This window comes from Helianthus annuus, chromosome 11 (genome assembly GCF_002127325.2).
Source record: "Helianthus annuus cultivar XRQ/B chromosome 11, HanXRQr2.0-SUNRISE, whole genome shotgun sequence".
In the NCBI taxonomy this organism is placed as follows: domain Eukaryota; kingdom Viridiplantae; phylum Streptophyta; class Magnoliopsida; order Asterales; family Asteraceae; genus Helianthus; species Helianthus annuus.
Genome location: NC_035443.2, coordinates 77,482,420 through 77,505,342, shown reverse-complemented (window position 1 = coordinate 77,505,342; position 22,923 = coordinate 77,482,420). Strand labels below are relative to the sequence as shown.

The window sequence follows — 22,923 nt, the reverse complement described above, 5'->3', positions numbered from 1 at the left end:
AGGGATCTAGGGCGAAAGGGAGGATGTTTCAAATCACATCCAAAGAAGCCAAGTCGCAACCGAATGTGGTCTCAGGTATCTTTCTATTAAACTCCATAACGGTTTATGTTTTGTTTGATACCGGAGCCACTATGTCATTTATTTCTAGTGAAATCGTACAACATCCTTATTTTAAGATTGAACGATTGCCGATGCCTCTAGAAGTAGAAATAGCTGATAGTAAGATCTATATGCTACACGAGATATGTAGGAAATGTAAATTCATAATGGAAGATGAGGAATTCGAAATCGATCTTATACCTATGGTTCTGGGGGAATTTAAAATGATAGTGGGAATGGACTGGTTGGCACGACACCAGGTAGAAATTAATTGTGAAAATAAGATAATGTTTATCCAAGCTCCAAGTGGAAAGCAACTGAGTATTCAAGGGGAAAGAAACGTAGAAACCAAATTATGTACCCTTGTCCAAGCCTTTAAATACATACTTAATGGGAATAGAGCATACCTGGCTTATGTGGTAGACGCTCAGCAAACCCTCCCGAAGCTGGAAGATGTTGAGGTAGTGAATGAATTCCCGAACGTATTTCCGGAGGAATTGCCGGGACTCCCTCCCGAACGGGAAGTAGAGTTTCGCATTGATTTGAATTCGGGTACGAAGCCGGTTGTGAAGGCTCCCTATAGATTGGCTCCCACCGAGATGCGGGAGCTATTGACACAATTACAAGATTTGTTAGACAAGGGCTTCAAACGCCCGAGTCTGTCACCATGGGGAGCGCCTGTTCTATTCGTTAAGAAGAAAAATGGGTCGATGCGCATGTGCATCGATTATAGAGAATTAAATAAGTTGACCGTGAAGAACCGCTACCCTTTACCTAGAATTGATGATCTTTTTGATCAATTACAAGGGGCGAGTTGGTTCTCCAAGATTGACTTGCGATCAGGGTACCATCAAGTCAGAGTGCGAAAGGAAGATATTGCAAAGACCGCATTTAGAACCCGATACGGGCACTACGAATTCCTAGTTATGTCCTTCGGGTTAACGAACGCTCCAGCAACGTTTATGGATCTTATGAACCGGGTATGCCGACCCATGTTAGATAAGTCCGTGATCGTATTTATAGATGATATCCTTATTTATTCGCGAAGTAGGGCCGATCATGCGAGGCATTTGCGAGAAGTACTTGAAACTCTTCGTAAAGAAAAACTTTATGCGAAATTCTCGAAGTGCGCCTTCTGGCTTAGAGAGGTGCAGTTTCTGGGTCACGTGATCAATTCGGAAGGTGTTTTGGTGGATCCGTCAAAGATTGATGTCGTAATGAAATGGGTTTCCCCAAAGAATCCGACTGAGATAAGAAGTTTTCTAGGCCTCGTGGGATACTACCGACGGTTCATACAGGATTTCTCGAAGATAGCCCTACCCTTAACCAGACTAACGAGAAAGAAGGAAAAGTTTGTATGGGGAAAGGAACAGGAAGAGGCCTTTCGTATATTAAAGGAGAAATTGTCGAGTCCTCCGGTTTTGACTTTGCCAGATGGGACTGAAGATCTGGTTGTTTATTCAGACGCTTCACGGCAGGGTTTAGGTTGTGTTTTAATGCAAAGGGGAAGGGTTATTGCACATGCTTCGCGACAACTAAAACCTCACGAGGTAAACTACCCAACACATGATCTGGAATTGGCAGCGGTAGTGTTCGCCTTAAAGATCTGGAGACACTACCTATATGGTACGAAATGTACAATTTACTCGGATTATAAAAGCCTCAAGTATTTCTTTGAACAGAAATACTTGAATATGAGGCAACGAAGATGGTTAGAACTGATTAAAGACTATGATTGCGATATCCTTTATCACCCGGGAAAAGCGAATGTGGTGGCGGATGCACTAAGCCGAAAAGAGACTCCACCTTCAATTCGTGTGAGATCTATGAAAATGATAGTTACACCACGTTTGCTTGAAATGATACGGGATTCCCAAATAAAGTCGCTTGAAGCGGAAGATTTAAAGAAAGAAAGGTTAAAAGGTGTGGCCGATAAGCTAGAAGAAAACTCGACCGGACTCAAGATGAAGTTCGGCCGAATTTGGATACCACGTTTCTGCGAAGTCAAGACTGCATTACTTGAAGAAGCTCATAAGTCACGATATTCGGTCGACCCCGGGGCTACAAAGATGTATCGGGACTTGAAGGCCAATTATTGGTGGCCGGGCATGAAACGCGATATCGTCAAATATGTCGCAAAATGCTTAACATGCTCCCAAGTGAAAGTAGAACATCAAAAGCCCTACGGAGAATCACAACCTTTGGAGATACCGGTATGGAAGTGGGAGGAACTAACGATGGATTTAGTAACCAAGCTTCCTAGATCGAAAAAGGGGCATGATACAATATGGGTAATCGTAGACCGACTTACGAAAAGCGCTCACTTTCTACCCATCAAAGAAGCTTACTCTTCCGAGAAAATGGCGGAAATTTACATGAACGAGATTATATCTCGACATGGGGTGCCCGTGTCAATTGTCTCGGATCGAGACACTAGATTTACTTCTCGTTACTGGCAAAAGTTTCACGAGAGTGTGGGTACGAAATTACACATAAGTACCGCCTACCACCCTCAAACTGACGGCCAGTCAGAAAGAACCATTCAAACACTTGTTGATATGCTGAGGGCGTGCGCCTTAGATTTTGGGGGAAGTTGGGATGACCATTTACCACTAGTGGAATTTTCTTATAATAATAGTTACCATAGTGGTATTCAAATGGCACCTTACGAACTCCTATACGGGAGAAAATGTAGAACTCCCGTATGTTGGGGTGAAGTGGGGCAAAGGGAGCTCGCGCCAAGTGATTTAATTGCAGTAACAAATGAAAAGATTGAATTGATTAGAACTCGATTGAAAGCAGCCCAGGATCGATAAAAAGCTTATGCAGACAAGAGGAGGCGCCCTATTGAATTCCAGGTCGGAGATTATGTTCTATTGAAAGTATCACCATGGAAGGGCATTATCCGTTTCCGTAAACGAGGTAAGTTAGGCCCTCGATATATCGGGCCGTTTAAGATCTTAGCTCGAGTTGGAAGGGTTGCATATCGATTAGAGTTACCGTCCTCACTAGACGGAATTCATAATACCTTCCATGTGTCACAGTTGAGAAAATGTCTTGCGGATGATACAGCGTTAGTACCTCTCGATGACATCGAGTTGGACAAGAGGTTGAATTATGTTGAGAAACCAGTAGCCATTAAAGATGTGAAAGTGAAGAATCTTCGCAACAAAGCTGTTAGACAAGTACTGGTCCAATGGCAACACCGAAGGAGGTCGGAACTTACATGGGAAGCGGAAGATGAAATGAGGAAGCACTACCCTTTTCTCTTTGGTATGTAAATGCTTGAATTTGTTATGTGCACAGGTTTTGGGGACAAAACCTCTTTTAAGGGGGGTAGAATTGTAACATCCCAAAATTTATTTTAACACAAGAATAAGTTAAATCATGGAGGTGTTTAAATCAAACATTAAACAAGATTCAAGGGGGGGGTAATATGAAAAATTATAACTTAGTAGGGTTTAATTATGTTTAAACCAAAAAGAAACATTCTGTACGTATGATGGGATCGATCAAGGGCAGGGAAAAAACAAGGGTTACCTTTGTTCTTGCAAAATTCACCCAATTGACAAGGAAAAATCAAAGTTTAATTGCTGCATGTTCTAAAGTTTCAATCATCTAAGCATATCTAGTGAAGTGGTAAGTTGAATTTCTGAATTTGGTGAATTTTAGGAAGAGGGTTTCAACCCAATCATGAAATCGTGATATGATTTGTGTTAATTAGATGTTAGGGTTACTCCCTAGAATAGAAATCATGCTTGATCTTAGTTTTATTGGAAGAAAATTTTATGAAACCCACCTTGTGAAATTTGTATTATGAATAGGAAGATTTTAGGGATCTTGAATATAGGTAATCTTGATATGTGATTCAGCTTGTAATACTTGAATGCTAGATGAATTGGTGTAGACTAAAGAAATTGTAGGAATTAGGTTAATTATTGATGGCATGTATGATGAACTAGTAAAGTCATGCTTTAAATGTTGTACATTATGCTTTATAAATGTAACGCACACTAGGTGCTCGATGAAATGCTTGAAAGAATAATGATGTGTAAATTGGAACATGATAGAATGAATTTTGGGGACTAAATGAAAGAATAAATGTGTTGATATAGGCGTGAAGGAAGAAGGTTCAAATTCCAAGAAAACGGAAGGATCACAAGACCGAGGTATGTTCCGTTGCATACAAAACTTTACTTATATTTTGTTAGTAATTATATCGAACAAACCTTATTATAATGATTAAGCCATGTTATAATGATTACGGTGTTAGTAAATGAATAGTAAATCCCTTGCGGATTTGGTTATTCTAAAGAAGAATTATGTTAAACTATGCAAGTCGACCGGTTCGTGTAAACTAGGTCGAGTAAGGACATGATACCATCCGTCTAGAACGGTGGTCATGAAAGCAAAAATTCATATGTTTGAAGTTCAATTCATTATACGGATAGGACGAAATGTTTATGTTGAAAGCAATCAACCCGATGTTACCGTGTTGTAAACAGTACGCTTGAATCTCTTTATGAAAATATATGCTTTACCCTTTTAAATGGGTAAATCGAATGCATAATGATAATGAATGAAATTAAACGAATGCGGCTATAATGTGGTATCGTAAGCAAAATAAGTAATAGGACTAACTTTTTAAAAACTTATTGTTAAATGTAGGTAAATCCTCGACTTAGGCGTATGGACGGCTTGGAACGTGCACACTTGATCTACGCCCACCTCACGCTTCCGTCACAAATTATTTTGATATGGGTTAAGTTTTAGTCATATGTATTTAAGCTTATTTAGTATGTCGATGTCCTTGTCGTTTGGTAAAAACTTAGTAGTTGTAGTCATGTCGTGTCCAATGTAAACTTTGTCCGTCTTGGGTTTTGTAAAAGATGTTAAATGTTGAAGTTTGTTTGTGTAAAACAGGTTATTAATGATTTTAAATCAATAGGTCATGCCAAAAATTTTATACACATCAAAATAAGTAAGGTATGGGGCGTATCACAAAACGTGTGTTTATTTTCTTTTAAAAATCATCAACAATCAATTTCAACAACAATCATCAACAACATACACTAATTTCCCTATTTCATGAACTTGAAAATTTATAAAAATGTGTAGTAACTTACTAGTGTATTTAGCAAGTCTTGTTACCCTTTAAAGCGTGTTTGCTTCTTTAAAAACTCCATTTTTAAAGAATATGATTCTTTAAAACTTGTAGGATGATTTTTCTAAAAATATTTCTTTTGTATTTTTCTTGTTTCGTAAGTGTTTATACACTTGTCTTTCTAATAAAAATAGTGTAGGTTTAAGTAAAAACCAAGATACTTTAAACTTAGTTCTTTTAGAAAAAACACTCATGAATCTTAGATTCACAAGATTACTAGCTTGTTTTGTTTAGTATTTTTCCAACAAATCATTCATTCTTCAAGTTCATGTCTTACCAAGAAGATGATTATTTTAGGATGTTGCTCGTGCTCGTCTTTTGTTCCGCGGTCTGAATGTATACATTGATTAATGGTGCTTATGGTACCCTATTCGAGACATGATCTAGAATGTTTCACTTAAATGTTTTTGTACTCCATCATACCATTTGTAAACAATATAACATTTGTAACATGTATTTCACCCCCGAAGTTATAAAACCAAAAACAGTTAAAGAATAGGGGGAGCATGAACTCACAACTTTGTGTTCCTTGCGTCGTAAACTTCACCGAATTTGCTTAATTAACGTCGTGACCTGTACGTGTTTTTGTAACGTTAGTCACTAGACTTGTATCGCACAAGTACAAGTCACTATCTTTTGTATATGTTTTCTTGTGTTAAAAATAATTTATATTTTTAACTATGTGTCTTACTTATATTATTTTCTCAAAAATAAACATAAGTTTCTTGTATTTTGCACTTTGCACCCGAATTATGTATTTTGTCTAAAGCTTCATTGTCCAAGTTATTTATTCTATGAAGAAATATATTTTCCTAAACATATTTTCTTTTATGTGTCTAAGCATGTTGTATGTGTATTTTTGTATTTTCACTCCTTAAGAGTATTTAGTGTATTTTCAAGTCCTAATGCACTATCACGTATAATACATACTATATACACTTAGCATAAAATTTGGCAATCAATAAATATATATATTTTTCTCAAAAATGTACATACTTAATATCAATTTTTAATCTTGAAGAAATCATCATTTCTTATCACAAAAATTAGGGAAACCTTGGTAAATTTTCTAGACACGTTTTTAGGGAATAAGTTTCTCGAAACTTATATTTTTCTAAGTGTCAAAATTCTATAGAAATTTTGACAGAGTTTCCCCTAAAAATGGAGGTTTCCCATGTTTTCCAAACATGTGTTTATTTTCTTTTAAAAATGATCATCAATCACTTTCAACAACATACACTAATTTCCCTATTTCATGAACTTGAAAATTTATAAAAATGTGTAGTAACTTACTAGTGTATTTAGCAAGTCTTGTTACCCTTTAAAGTGTGTTTGCTTCTTTAAAAACTCCATTTTTAAAGAATATGATTCTATACAACTTGTAGGATGATTTTTTTAAAAATATTTCTTTTGTATTTTTCTTGTTTCGTAAGTGTTTATACACTTGTCTTTCTAATAAAAATAGTGTATGTTTAAGTAAAAACCAAGCTCTTCTAAAAATCATACTTTAAACTTGGTTCTTTTAGATAAACTACTCATGAATCTTAGATTCACAAGATTACTAGCTTGTTTTGTTTAGTATTTTTCCAAGAAATCATTCATTCTTCAAGTTCATGTCTTACCTAGAAGATGATTATTTTAGGATGTTACATAATCATCCCCCTACTTGCTAGATTAAGTGTTTAACCATCACCTAGCACGCTTCATGTGATGCTTAATCATCATCTCAAATAAACAACAACAACAAACATCACACATAAGCAAAACATCACTATTTCATCAAGATTCATCATGTATATAAGCTTTATGTTCAAGTTTCATGTTCATATTCTTTAATGTTCCTAAGATTTTCAACATGACAAGTCTTTTAACCACTAAAAATAGAAGTAAATGAGAGTGTTCAAGATGCTTACAACTAGCTTAAAGCTAGGGAAGAACTTTGGTGAAAATTGAGTGGTTAAAAGCAAACGGTTGAGGTTCTTCAAGATCCGAGTCCACCAAGCTTCGTTAGTGACCTTCTAGCACCATGAAATAGCCTTGGATTGGGTGGTTGATAGCCGAAAATGGTGGTAGTGTGGTGGTGGGTGGTAGCCGTGAGCAAGGAGGGAGAGTTGGGAGGAAGATGGGTGATGGTAAGTAGGTGATCTTGCTTAGATTTTATAAGGATTTTCCATGGCATCTTGTTGGAATATTCTTGGTATAATATCAAATATAATCTAAGTAATTCTAATAAAATCCAACAAGATCTTAATAAAGTCTTAGAGGTATGGTGGTGGTGATTTGTGTGGGTCCTTGGGACCGAATTCGGGTGTCACGACTAGCTCAAAAATAATAAAACAATGCTTCTAGCAATATTTTAGTGTTCTGGGTAATGTCCGGTTGTTCGGTTTGATACCGTTCCGTTAAAGTGCTAAATTGCATCGTTTAGCGTCTTTCAAGTGCCCTTTTGTGATACTTTCAATTCTCGACACTCAGGAAAATATTCTGGATCAATTTGTCATATTTTTGCATGTTACAATCTTGTTACAAAGCTGAATTTTGCTGAATTCTATAGAATTCTACACTTAAAGTGCATTTCGGGTGCTTTTTAGTGCGTATTTTAGCTTCCGGATGGTCTATATATAAACCCTTGTATGTATTCTTGGGTTTTTAATGTATTCTTTTCATTGGAGCTACACCTAGGCTCCAATTTTATTGGCTCCAATTTTATTGTCTAACTGCTTTCTGCAGATTTGTGGACACAATGTGTCTTACCGGTGAGTTTACTAGTATTTTTGACGCAACGCTTGTTCGTGAATGCATAAAGTAATTCTTGTAGTATAAAACGTGCATGAATTCACTTGTTTAGCATGTAATCAGACAATGTTGACATTTAAGCACATAATTGCAGTAATTAAGTAATAATTAAAGTGTACGAAAATTACCGGTTTCGTGCCAGTTGTCACAGTCTCCCCCCGTTAAAAGAATTTCGTCCCGAAATTCAGGCTGAACGAACTCTCGCAGGAGTCTTCTTGAACAGGTGGGGATACTTTTCTTTGAACTGGTCTTAACGTTCCCACGTGTACTCGGGCCCGTGCTTAGGGTTCCAACGTACTTTGACAAGTTTGACAGTGCTCCTCCTGGTCTTGTTGACTTTCTAGTCGGTAACCTCAACGGGTTGTTCTGTAAATCGGAGGGTTTCATCAATATGCACTTCATCCGCAGGGATGATCACGTTTTCTTGTGTTGGACTCTTCTTGAGGTTGGATACATGGAACGTATCATGTACCCCATTGAGTTCTTCTGGTAACTCCAACTTATACGCCACGGTACCAATTCTTTCTAAAATCTTGAATGGTCTGATGTATCGTGGATTCAGCTTTCCACGTTTTCTGAATCTTACTACGTCCTTCCAAGGTGAGACCTTCAACAACACTTTGTCTCCCACCTCGAATTCGAATGGTTTTCGTCTCCGATCAGTGTAGCTTTTCTGTCGATCTCGAGCCGCCTTAATGCGCTCTCGGATCTGCATGATTTTGCCGGTTGTCTCTTGTACAAGTTCAGGACCAACCATACGTTTATCTCCAGCGTCTGCCCAACATAAGGGCGATCGGCACTTGCGGCCATACAGAGCTTTGAACAGTGCGGCCTTTATGCTTGTATGATAACTGTTATTGTAGGAAAACTCAACTAAGGGTAGATGAGTATCCCAGCTGCCGCCTAGGTCCATGACACATGCGCGAAGCATATCTTCTAATGTTTGTATAGCCTGTTCGCTCTGTCCGTCTGTTTGTGGATGGAAAGTCGTGCTTAGGTCTAGCTGAGATCCAAAGGCTTCCTGAAATGATTGCCAGATTCTTGAGACAAAGCGTCCATCTCTGTCTGAAATAATTGAGATAGGCACTCCATGTCGTGCCACAATTTCTTTTAAATATATTTCAGCAAGCTTTCCAGTGCTATCCTTCTCTCGGATTGGTAGGAAATGCGCAGATTTCGTCAATCGATCAACTATCACCCATATCATGTCGTGCCCTCTAGGGGTCTTGGGTAATTTCGTTATGAAGTCCATAGAGATTTGCTCCCACTTCCACATGGGTATCTCTGGTTGTTGGAGTAGGCCAGACGGTTTCTGATATTCGGCCTTAACCTTAGCACAGGTTAGGCACTTTCCAATATAAACAGCAACATCGCTTTTAAGTCTTGGACACCAATAGTATTCTCTCAAGTCTTGATACATTTTGTCCGATCCTGGATGGATCGAGTATCTCGATTTATGTGCTTCATCAAGGATGACTTCTCGTAGGCCACCATAGAGCGGAACCCAAATACGTTCCTTAAAGTATAAGGCTCCCTCTTCATTTGGCACCATATATTTCAACATACCCCGGAGGTATTCAGCTTTACGATTTTCCATCTTAAGGGCTTCTTGTTGGGCGTCATGAATACGTGCTATGAGGTTCGTTCGAATCGTCATTTCCAATGCTCGAACCCTTAGGGTCTTAACCCTTTCTTTTCGACTTAATGCGTCTGCTACAACATTTGCCTTTCCAGGATGGTACTTAATCTCACAGTCGTAATCATTTAGCAGCTCGACCCATCGCCGCTAGCGCATATTCAATTCTTTCTGATCAAGTATGTGTTGCAGGATTTTGTGATCTGTGAAGATTGTACATAGAGTACCATATAGATAATGTCGCCAGATCTTCAAGGCGAATACCACCGCACCAAGTTCCAAGTCTTGGGTGGTATAATTTCTTTCATGGACCTTCAATTGTCTTGAAGTATAAGCGATGACTTTCTGGTGTTGCATGAGCACGCAACCCAAACCTTGTCGTGAAGCGTCGCAGTATACCACGAAGACTTCAGTGCCTTCGGGTAATGACAGTATTGGTGCATCGCATAGCTTACTTTTGAGCAGTTGGAAGGCTTCTTCCTGTTTATCGCCCCAGTCATACTTCTTGTCTTTTTGCGTAAGGGCAGTTAGCGGTTGAGCTATCTTTGAGAAATTCTCGATGAATCGCCAATAATATCCCGCTAAGCCCAAAAATTGTCGAACTTCAGTTGGGGTCTTGGGAGCTTCCCAATTCTTTATGGCTTCAATCTTGGATGGGTCTACATGAATGCCCTTTTCATTCAAAACATGACCAAGAAATTGTACTTCGCGAATCCAGAATTCGCATTTTGAGAACTTCGCGTAAAGTTTCTCTTTCTTCAGTAGTTCCAAAATGGTTCTGAGATGTTGCTTGTGCTCGTCTTTCGTTCGCGAGTAAATCAGGATATCATCGATAAATACAATCACGAATTTATCGAGATATGGTTTGCAAACGCGGTTCATCAGGTCCACAAAGACTGCTGGTGCGTTCGTCAGTCCGAACGGCATCACGAGGAACTCGTAATGCCCATAGCGTGTTCTGAATGCAGTCTTTGGCACACTTTCCTCTTGTATCCTTAACTGATGGTATCCAAATCGAAGATCGATCTTGGAATAGTAGCTTGATCCTTGCAACTGATCAAATAAGTCATCAATCCTCGGTAGTGGGTACCGATTCTTGATTGTGAGCTTGTTCAATTCTCTGTAATCGATACACATCCGCAGAGTTCCATCCTTCTTCTTTACGAACAATACTAGAGCTCCCCAAGGAGAGAAGCTTGGCCTTATGAATCCTTTATCCAACAACTCCTGAAGTTGTGCAGATAATTCTTGCATTTCGGATGGTGCAAGCTGATAGGGTGCCTTGGCTACAGGAGCGGCTCCAGGAATAAAGTCTATATGGAATTCGACTTGTCGTTGCGGAGGTAATCCTGGCAGATCTTCGGGAAAAACATCAGGGAATTCCTTCACCACAGGAATGTCTTTGATTTTCGGCTCCACAGCCTTCTTATCTACAACGTGTGCTAGGAAAGCGACACATCCTTTCCTTAAGCACCTCTGTGCCTTCATACCTGATGATTCACAGAGGCGCATTTCGTCTTTCTCCATGTACGATGAGAGTTTCATCATTCGCCAAAGGGATGCGAATGATTTTATCGTGACAAATAACTTCAGCTTTGTTCTTGGACAACCAGTCCATTCCGACCACTACATCGAAACTACCCAATTGAATAGGTAAGAGATCGATGTTAAATCTTCGTTCACCAAGTTCTAGTGTACAACCTCTAACAACTTCGCCTGATTCAACAAGTTTACCATTGGCTAGTTCTATGGAATAAGGAATATCTAATCTACTAGATTCTATTCCAAGCATGCGTTTAAATTCCACAGACATGAAGCTATAGTCGGCACCAGTGTCAAATAGTATGGATGCAAAGTGATTGTTAATGAGGAACGTACCGTTGACCACATTAGGGTCCTCGCGTGCGTCCCTTGCTCCAATTACAAATGCTCGAGCCTGAGCATTGTTTCCTTTTGGGTAGTCCTTCATGAAATGATCATTGCTTCCACAACTGAAGCAGTTCTTGGCAGGGGGGGAGGAGGAGGTTGGTCACGAGCGTTCACAGCTTTCCTGGGTGCCATGTTCTGATAGAACATAACACAACAGGGTTAGGCATTTGTTGATATCGTCGTACTAGACAGTAGTAGTATATATATTCACAGACATATACCACATAAGTGTCATCAAACAATTATTACTCCAGCAGAGCATTTACTTGGCTAGGGGAGGGGTGTTCACGTTTGACCTTTATCTTGTACTGAGGGAATCTATACGCGACAAGACTTGCTGTGGTTTCTGTGCACTGAATTCCATAATTATGTATGCATCCATAATTACGTAACTCCTTGCACAGTCCGCACAGTTCGTCTCATCCTCGTATCTCTTCCTTCAGGTAGGCCATTGTTTTCAGGTAAGGTCATGTATACTAGTGGTATTCTACTTCTAGTATATGTATATGCTAATTATCACACATAATTGCAAGTAATTTCTCAATCACAGACAAGTGCTACTCTTGTGCACCCTAAGTCTCATAGTGTCTTTTCTTGACTCATGTAAACAGTTTCAGGTAGTGGATGTCGCGGGAAGTTTTATGCAATGAAAACTCTTTGAAAAATTGTTTTCGTGAAAGGATCCTAGAGATTGTAGACTAGACTCGAGAAGGAATCCTGGTTCACTACAATCGCAGCTCTGATACCAATCTGTCACACCCCTTTCTTAGGCGGAAGCACGAGGTGTGATCATGAAAGGTTCTCATTGCATACGAATGGTAAACATACTACATGCTCGTAAAAATAACATCAAACACCAAACATTTCATAATTTGAAAACATAAGTTTAGCGTTTACATCACGCGATAGCATAAAACATTGTCTTGAGAGTTTACAATTTTATTTAAAGATAAACATAGGCGACATCCAAGGGCATGAGTAAGACCGCGCGCACATCCACTTTTAGTTACCTGAAATACATGTGAGTTTTGAAAAAAAAAACGTCAACATAATGTTGGTGTGCATTCATGCAGTGATTGTTTTGAATGTTTAAATACTTGAATGAAAACATAGTATGAAACTTGTAGAATGGATGAATGTTTGAATGTAACTTGTAAAACGTATCTATAACTGAGTACTATGACTGTTTGAATGTGTGAGATCGCTAGTGGTTTGCAAGGCCACTAACATATGTCAAGACATAGGAAGCCACCAAACCTAGGTATGTTTGTCAACTTTGACTGAGACACAGAAGCACTCATTGGTAGAAGTAGGCCAATAGTGGGGTTGTCTGAAACCCATTAGATCTAACCTTTTGTTCCGCGGTCCGAATGTATACATTGATTAATGGTGCTTATGGTACCCTATTCGAGACATGATCTAGAATGTTTCACTTAAATGTTTTTGTACTCCATCATACCATTTGTAAACAATATAACATTTGTAACATGTATTTCACCCCCGAAGTTATAAAACCAAAAACAGTTAAAGAATAGGGGGAGCATGAACTCACATCTTTGTGTTCCTTGCGTCGTAAACTTCACCGAATTTGCTTAATTAACGTCGTGACCTATACGTGTTTTCTTAACGTTAGTCACTAGACTTGTATCGCACAAGTACAAGTCACTATCTTTTGTATATGTTTTCTTGTGTTAAAAATAATTTATATTTTTAACTATGTGTCTTACTTATATTATTTTCTCAAAAATAAACATAAGTTACTTGTATTTTGAACTTTGCACCCGAATTATGTATTTTGTCTAAAGCTTCATTGTCCAAGTTATTTATTCTATGAAGAAATATATTTTCCTAAATATATTTTCTTTTATGTGTCTAAGCATATTGTATGTGTATTTTTGTATTTTCACTCCTTAAGAGTATTTAGTGTATTTTCAAGTCCTAATGCACTATCACGTATAATACATACTATATACACTTAGCATAAAATTTGGCAATCAATAAATATATATATTTTTCTCAAAAATGTACATACTTAATATCAATTTTTAATCTTGAAGAAATCATCATTTCTTATCACAAAAATTAGGGAAACCTTGGTAAATTTTCTAGACACGTTTTTAGGGAATAAGTTTCTCGAAACTTATATTTTTCTAAGTGTCAAAATTCTATAGAAATTTTGACAGAGTTTCCCCAAAAAATGGAGGTTTCCCATGTTTTCAAAACATGTGTTTATTTTCTTTTAAAAATCATCATCAATCAATTTCAACAACATACACTAATTTCCATATTTCATGAACTTGAAAATTTAAAAAAATGTGTAGTAACTTACTAGCGTATTTAGCAAGTCTTGTTACCCTTTAAAGCGTGTTTGCTTCTTTAAAAACTACATTTTTAAAGAATATGATTCTTTACAACTTGTAGGATGATTTTTCTAAAAATATTTCTTTTGTATTTTTCTTGTTTCGTAAGTGTTTATACACTTGTCTTTCTAATAAAAATAGTGTAGGTTTAAGTAAAAACCAAGCTCTTCTAAAATTCATACTTTAAACTTGGTTCTTTTAGATAAACTACTCATGAATCTTAGATTCACAAGATTACTAGCTTGTTTTGTTTAGTATTTTTCCAAGAAATCATTCATTCTTCAAGTTCATGTCTTACCAAGAAGATGATTATTTTTGGATGTTACATAATCATCCCCCTACTTGCTAGATTAAGTGTTTAACCATCACCTAGCAAGCTTCATGTGATGATTAATCATCATCTCAAATAAACAACAACAACAAACATCACCCATAAGCAAAACATCACTATTTCATCAAGATTCATCATGTATATAAGCTTTATGTTCAAGTTTCATGTTCATATTCTTTAATGTTCCTAAGATTTTCAACATGACAAGTCTTTTAACCACTAAAAATAGAAGTAAATGAGAGTGTTCAAGATGCTTACAACTAGCTTAAAGCTAGGGAAGAACTTTGGTGAAAATTGAGTGGTTAAAAGCAAACGGTTGAGGTTCTTCAAGATCCGAGTCCACCAAGCTTCGTTAGTGACCTTCTAGCACCATGAAATAGCCTTGGATTGGGTGGTTGATAGCCGAAAATGGTGGTAGTATGGTGGTGGGTGGTAGCCGTGAGCAAGGAGGGAGAGTTGGGAGGAAGATGGGTGATGGTAAGTAGGTGATCTTGCTAAGATTTTATAAGGATTTTCCATGGCATCTTGTTGGAATATTCTTGGTATAATATCAAATATAATCTAAGTAATTCTAATAAAATCCACCAAGATCTTAATAAAGTCTTAGAGGTATGGTGGTGGTGATTTGTGTGGGTCCTTGGGACCGAATTCGGTTGGGGGGGGGGGGGGTTGGTTGTAAGTTTTTCCAACTAAATGGTAATTCCAAGTTAGATTCCAAGTAACATAATTATATATATTAGCTATTTGATTTTTAGTGGGTGTTCGGGGGTCACGACTAGCTCAAAAATAATAAAACAATGCTTCTAGCAATATTTTAGTGTTCCGGGTAATGTCCGGTTGTTCAGTTTGATACCGTTCCGTTAAAGTGCTAAATTGCATCGTTTAGCGTCTTTCAAGTGCCCTTTTGTGGTACTTTCAATTCCCGGCACTCAGGAAAATATTCTGGATCAATTTGTCATATTTTTGCATGTTACAATCTTGTTACAAAGCTGAATTTTGCTTAATTCTATAGAATTCTGCACTTAAAGTGCGTTTCGGGTGCTTTTTAGTGCGTATTTTAGCTTCCGGATGGTCTATATATAAACCCTTGTATGTATTCTTGGGTTTTTAATGTATTCTTTTCATTGGACCTACACCTAGGGAAAGATGAAGTTCTTCCTCGGTCTGTAGGTCGATCAGCTACCAGGAGGAATATTTATCCATCAAACAAAGTACGTTCATGATGTGCTGGAGAAATTCAGTATGTCAGGGACTTCTACTATGTCTACCCCATTAGCAACTAATCATGGTATAAATTCGGATCTCACGGGAGATAAGGTGGACGAAACCTTGTACCGGTCCATGATTGGTTCACTCATGTACTTAACCACATCAAGACCTGATATAATGTACCCAACCTGCCTCGCGGCACGATACCAATCAAGTCTGAGGGCTTCTCATCTGATTATCGTCAAGCGGATCTTACGATACTTGAAAGGAACTCCGAGGCTTAGGCTTATGGTATCCTAAAGCTGGCGACTTCAATCTCGAGGGCTACTCCGATTTAGATTACGGCTGCTGCAAACTCAACGCAAAGTCTACAACGGCCGGCTGCCAGTTCTTTGGAACATGCCTGGTAACATGGCAGTGTAAGAAACAGACCACGGTCGCTCTCTACCTACGAAGCTGAGTACGTCTCGGCTTGCAGCTGTTGTTCACAGTTATTGTGGATCCAACAGCAGATGAGAGACTATGGTCTGTAATTTCTTAACTCGCCCATATTTGTAGATAATGAGGCGAGTTAATTACATAAATGGGTCCTGTGGTTTATACCTAATTTCGCCTTTGGGTACTAACTTTTTATTTTAACAGATTTAGGTTCTATGGTTTCAATTTAATAACATCTTTGGGTACTAACACCAAAATTAGTTAATTAATGACTAAAATACCCTTGCATTTTTTTAAGTTTATCAATGTAACACATTTGGGTACTAACACCTAATTTTATTTAAGTTTAAATCAATTTTACAAAATCTATTTATTTTTTTTTATTTTCATCTTTTTATTATATCTCTTAATTAACATAAAGTCTATTTATTTTTTTTACTTTCATATTTTTATTAAATTTCTTATTTAACATAAAATCTACTTGTTACACCAGTATTTTTTTAAATAGATTTTTTAAATAAAATCTACTAGCTATATAGTTTTATGTAAATTAAATTTCTTACTAGTTTTAAATAATGTAAACCTTACTCGTTTTGAATTTTGGATATATATGATTGATAATAATAATAATAATAATAATAATAATAATAATAATAATAATAATAATAATAATAATAAATATCTTTCATGTAAAAAATTAAGCCATTTTTAACTCGTTTTTTGTTTATTTACATTTTACTATTTTAGAAAGATATTTAATTTACATAAAATCTACTAGTTGCACCAGTAAAATCTACTAGCTATATAGTTTTATGTAAATTAAATATCTATTTTACAAAAAAAAAAAACGAGTTAAAAAAAAGGCTTAATTTTTTTTAGTTTTATCTAAAATACCTAGCTATATAGTTTTATCTAAAATACCTAGCTATATAGTTTTATGTAAATTAAATATCTTTCTAAAATAGTAAAATGTAAATGAACAAAAAAACGAGTTAAAAAAGGCTTAAATTTTTTTTACATGAAAGATATTTATTATAATCAATCATTTCAATCCAAAATTGAAAACGAAAATTTAATTTACATAAAACTATATAGCTAGTAGATTTTATTTAAAAAATACTGGTGTAACAAGTAGATTTTATGTTAAATAAGAAATTTAATAAAAATATGAAAAAATAGAGTTTATGTTAATTAAGAGATATAATAAAATAATGAAAATAAAAAATAAATAGATTTTGTAAAATTGATTTAAACTTAAATAAAATTAGGTGTTAGTACCCAAATGTGTTACATTGATAAACTTAAAAAATGCAAGGGTATTTTAGTCATTAATTAACTAATTTTGGTGTTAGTACCCAAAGGTGTTACAAAATTGAAACCATAGAACCTAAACCTGTTAAAAAAAGAAGTTAGTACCCAAAGGCGAAATTATGTATAAATCACAGGACCCATTTGTGTAATTAACTCTAATGAGGCAACTATAAATATCACCAAAAACCCAGTACATCACGCTAAAACAAAACATATTGAAATTCGACATCACTTCATCGGTGACTGTTACAAGAAGTTGATTAGAATTGAAAAAATCCACACCGAAGAAAAAAAGGCTGATCTTCACACTAAACCGTTTGACAAATCACGTTTTCATTATCTTTTGAAACTAAACGGGATGAAGCTTTTGTCGTCAAGAGGAGACATTGGCGTTGATGAAAATTCCAGTGCAGAGGACGTTGGGAAGCAATCTACATTGGTTTGTCACATTTTTAAATGTTTTGGTCTTTAGGGGGGAGAAAATGTTGTAGAAAATAAAAAAACATTAAAAAAATATAAAAATACAAAAACAGTAAAAAAATGAAAAAAAACATAGAAAATGACAAAAAGAGTTAGTGTAAAAAGAGGAAATGATAGTAAATTAGTAGACAATCATAGTACGCTAAAGAAATGGATAGCTAAATAGTGATAAACGGTCTCACTGATGATGTGCCAGTAGGTTATTGCACATTTAGTAGATTGATTTTCAGATATAAATATAAAATCAATATCTTGCTTATTTCATAGGGAACATCTCTCGGATATATGGATAACCTCCGAAATCTCGTTTGAGAGGTTGCCTAATTCTGAGATACTAGGTCTTTATATTGTTTGATATCTAGGGTATTATGCCTGGTCTTTTGATTTTGCATCAACAATGGCCTAGACCTCGTATAATACTTTACGCGCTTTAAATAAAGCTTTCCCTCAGCATAAAAATTGATAAAATATCTAAAGATACAAATCAAGTGTTGTTGTAAAGAGGATCCCTAAGTGGGACACACCTAAAGTCAAGCCATCATCTCTCTGACTGAACGAAAGTTCTAACATGAGCTCTCATGGTCTCGCACTACCCAGAGAACATATTTCATTGTAGTATATTCACCTGTAAGACTGAATTTGGGGAATCTGGATACGAGAGTATATTCTAAGGTAGGACACGCGAATAAGTTAAGTGCTTAAAACATTAATCCCGTATCTTGAATCAGTTGAACTCTGTGTGAGAATTTAAGTGGATCTGTATACTGACAATCTAGGTGAATCGTTTAAAACTTAGTGTGTTATAAGCTCAACGGTGCTTGTGACTCGTCGGTAGCTGATATGATCCTCTAACACAACTCACAAAAATATGTCTGTAAATAGCTTGTTGTTTCATTTTCAGATTAAAACCCAAAAAGATTTTCAGTGTGTTTTAATATAAAGTTGTTAAAATACAAAAAGATTTTGTTTCTGCGTTATTTTCGACAAACCAGTGTTGGAGAGCTGATCTTCAGATTCTGAGATGCAGAGAAAGATCCTGAAATGACTAGGTGGGAGCTAATTTGAGAATGTTGGGAAACTGACAAGCTGAACAAGTTCATTAAGTTGAAACTTTTATTTTTGAAAAAGTTGAAAAATTTGATCAAAAAAGGTCAGATGGTTCGTAAATCGGGTCAACCAAGGTCATTAACTTGGACTTGGTCGACAATCGATTAATCAGGGTCATTAATTTGGACCTGTAGACTTGAGTGGATATTAAAATCTGATAAAATTGAAAAATGTTTGAAAATTTTGAAAAATATTGAAATTGCAAAGCTCATCCGGACGAATGGACTTTGTCCATCCGGATGGCTGAGGAAAAAGTCCATCCGGAGAGTTTATTCTCCATCCGGACGGATGGACTGGTGATATATGTAGAGGCCATCCAGAAAGGTCTACTCATTCGAACCATTTTACCCATCCGGACAGACTTTTTTTCTCTCAAATCTTTTAGTCAATTTCTAGCCGTTACGCTGCCGAAATTTCTTCCTGGGGGTGTTGATCGGCACAACATCCAACATGGTGAAGGTAAGTTTTCAAAATTACATCTTTTAAGCTTTCAATTGTTCATCCGAATAACCAACACCTATAAAACCTTAGATCTAGGCATTTTTAGGAAGAACTTTATAAAATTGATCTTAGATATGTTATTACCAACACTTTCTTTGAGAGAAAACACCTTCAATTTGATAAAAACAAACAAACATTTGTTCAAAAATCTTTGAATGTTCATGTTAAGTTCATCCGGATGAAGTTCCGGATGAGCCCATCCGGACAAAAGTGGTGCGTTAATCTGAACAGTACATGTTAGAGTTCATCCGGATGGAATTGCCCATCCGGAGAATGTCCATCCGGACCATTTGTATTATGTGTTCATCCGGATCAAGTCCATCCAGACCAAGTCCATCCGGATGGAATGAATGTTGTTAAAAGATGGAAATTTTTCTAAGTGTTGTATAATACTTTCAATGTACACTAATTTTCTCGATATACGTGCAATACCTGATGATGTTATTTGTGTAGGCTAAGAGTTCGAATTTTCACAACAAGCACAACATTTGTTGTGTCTTAGATCAAAAGTTGCCGAAGATGCCGTTCGAAGAGATCTTAAAGTTTATCGAAGATAGCATAATACACAAAGCACTGACAGATCAACACAAATGTTACGAGTCACATGTGAGGGCATTCTGGAACTCATCACATTATGAAGAAACCGACAAAGCGATACATTCTGCAGTAAAAATTAAGGACGAGAACGGGAAATATATAGATGTGGCAGTTAAATTCACAGTTGGCGATATTCGAAGGGTTTTGGATTTTAAAGATAAAGACGAAGATCTAATAATTATTACCGAAAGATTGTGCGAAGGTTTATGGATGAGAATGGGCTACACAGGGTTTGTAAACGACCAAGCTTACACAAAGTCAAAGTTGTCAAAGCCCTACAAGTTCTTTGTTCACTCAGTTATTCACGCATTAGGGCACATAAAGGGAGCTTATGATGAATCGGTAGATTACATTATGAACATAATCACGTGTTTAATTCTGAACAGACCATATAACATATCACAAGTGATCTTCAATCATATGTTGGATAACATCAAAGGTGAATGTTTCTTGCAATGTCCAAGGTTTGTGCATATGTTATTAAACGATCAGATTCCAAACTTGCTGAAGGTTGATGGTGACGAGCTGAAGTTAATTCATATGGATAACGAGACCTTGAAGAGGTTAGATGTTTATAGAGGAATTGAAGAAGGAAAAGAACCAAAGTTTAGAAAGAAGTTTGCTGCGATAGAGAAAGCAGATTATCAGGCCCTAGAAGATGATAAATGGAGGCATGATAACAGTGGTTCTGATGATGAAACAAAGAAGATGGAGCAGTTTGTGCCTAAGAAGACTAGGTGGTGGGTGAAGAAAGATGAGAAGCAGAAAAAGGAAACTCCAACTCCACGAACACCAAAAGCTGTAACACCTAAAGCTGCACCAAAGAAGAAGAAATCACCTCCACATCTTGTTGATGAACCTGATGCTGTATAACTTGAAGATATTAATGTTGTAGGTGATGATCATGAAATTTTCTCTGGTGAAATTGAAGCTATTATAGCTAATCAAGATGCTGCGAAAGCTGCTCAGAATGTTGAAGCTGCAGCAGGTGGTGAGAAAAGCGGCAAAAACATTGAGGCTATGAAAGAGACGTTAGTTAAAGGTGAGGTGCATTCAGATTCAAGTGAAACTGAAAGTGACATAGAGGTTACAAAGATGGCACCAACATCGTATGTTAGCGGGAAATTCAGAATGAAAGGTCCTTCCAGAAAGAAGAAAGGTTCTGATGAAGGAGATGCTACTTACGAGCCTTCAGCTTCTGAGAAAGAAAAGTTAAAGAAGACTAAAGGTTTAAGGAAGCATAAAGCTCAGCCAACAGGTGATGTTTTGAGAAAGCAGAAAGCTAGAAAGATTACAACTTCTAATCCTGAACAGATTCCGGAAGTTGAAAGGGTTGAAAATGTTGAAGTGGAGATTCCTGTCCAAAGCGAATTCAGAATGGCTACACCTCCAGCTTCTCCAACTCCAGAATCAATTCCAGTTCAAGTAGAAGTTCATGTTACAACACCTGAGCAACCTGCAAAGACTGTTGAAGAACCGAGATCTACTACAAAGAAAATTCCAACTCCCAGGCAAGAAGGTTCAAGTTCAGGTTTTCCAAAAGTTCCATCAAACCTTGATGCTGCTCCAATAGGGTTAGAAGACTTTGGAGATTTCTTTAATGATGCAAAAGTCAATGAATTGTCAAAGAAAGTTGCAGTGTTGGAGAAATCAAAAGTAGAAACTGAGGAGAATTTGAAGCAGGTTGAAGCAGAAAATGTCGTTCTCAAGAATGAGATACTAGCTATGCAAGATCAGATTGAAGATGTCAAAGCTGGTAACAATGCATTAAATGAAGCAATTGATGAGCTGCTAGTTGAGAATTGTGATTTGAATGAGGCAAACACGACAATAAGCAATGCCAATGAGATATTGCAAAAGGAGATAAAAGATCTGAAAGTTAAAGATGAGAACAAGTCAAAGCAGATAGAAATGTTGTATGTTGTGATAGAAGACAAACTTGGCATCAATGTTCATGCGGCTTTCGATGAGATTGAAATCCGAATAGCTGAGGCTCGGAGGATGGAGAAAGAGCAGAAAGATGCTGAAGAAACCGTCGAAGCTTTAAAGGATAAAGGAAAGGGTGTTGTAGTTGATACTGAAGAAATTCTTGGATCATCTAGTCAACAAGAGCAACCACAACTAGATGCTGAAGTTAATGTTGCAAATGTTGCGGTTAATGTTGCAGATGTTGAAAGAGCTATCGTTCTTGCACAACAGTTTATACGTGTAGGTGAGACGATAGATGTTCCTTACAATGAAGAAGAAACAAAGAGGCGTGATGAGATAAAACGTCAAAAAGAAAAGAAAAAGGATATGAAAGTTGACGAAGAGGATGAAGAAGATGATGAAAAGGATAAAGAGTCAGAAGATTGGTTTGATGATATTGATAATTATCATGGTGATGATGATAATGATGATGATGACGATTAGGGAGGTAATGGTGGTGCTTTGATTGTAAGACCACCTGGTGCTAATCAAGTTGATGATTACCTCAATGATGAACAGAATGAAGAACAAGAAGATGTTCAGCCTCAGGGGGAGTCTACCTTAGGTTCTAAGCAAGCTGATCTTCAAAAGGTATTCTCTAATACTCCCAAAGTTATATATCTGAGCCATGATGTTGAAGAGGGAGAATTTGTGGAGAATTGGACGAGGGGGGTCTATGTTGGAAGCATTGGGAATGAATGATGAAAACTTGAAGTTTGATATTGAAGACGAGATTCCAACAGTTCCTGACAGTGAATATGTATTCAAGTTTGTGGAAGATGCAGATGATTTTAATGATGTGATGGTTGAAGATGATTCATCTGACTCTGACCAAGATGTTCCATTTCACTATGCCGGTCAAGATGATAACTTTCCTACTTTTGCTGAACTTTTCCGCACTCACAATGAAGATGATCTCAGAAGGAAAGTTGCTGAAAAGATCAGTACAGAAGGTCCTCCAAAGACGCTTACAGAAGAAGAACTTAGAGAAGAAAAG

The 22,923-nt window shown here is 36.8% G+C and overlaps 1 protein-coding gene and 1 long non-coding RNA gene across 2 annotated transcripts; both read left to right on the top strand.

Annotated features, from left to right (window-relative positions):
* The first annotated feature begins 3,667 nt into the window (after positions 1–3,667).
* On the top strand, positions 3,668–4,879 carry LOC118483817. Its single transcript, XR_004871751.1, has 3 exons — positions 3,668–3,738; positions 4,215–4,268; positions 4,768–4,879. It is a non-coding gene; the product is annotated as an uncharacterized LOC118483817 (long non-coding RNA).
* Positions 4,880–19,880: 15,001 nt separating this feature from the next.
* Positions 19,881–22,370, top strand: LOC110888112 (glutamic acid-rich protein-like). The gene is made up of 2 exons (XM_022135650.1): positions 19,881–20,825; positions 20,928–22,370. The coding sequence occupies exons 1-2, from the start codon at positions 19,881–19,883 to the stop codon at positions 22,368–22,370; spliced, it is 2,388 nt and encodes a 795-aa protein (XP_021991342.1).
* The last annotated feature ends 553 nt before the right edge of the window (positions 22,371–22,923 follow it).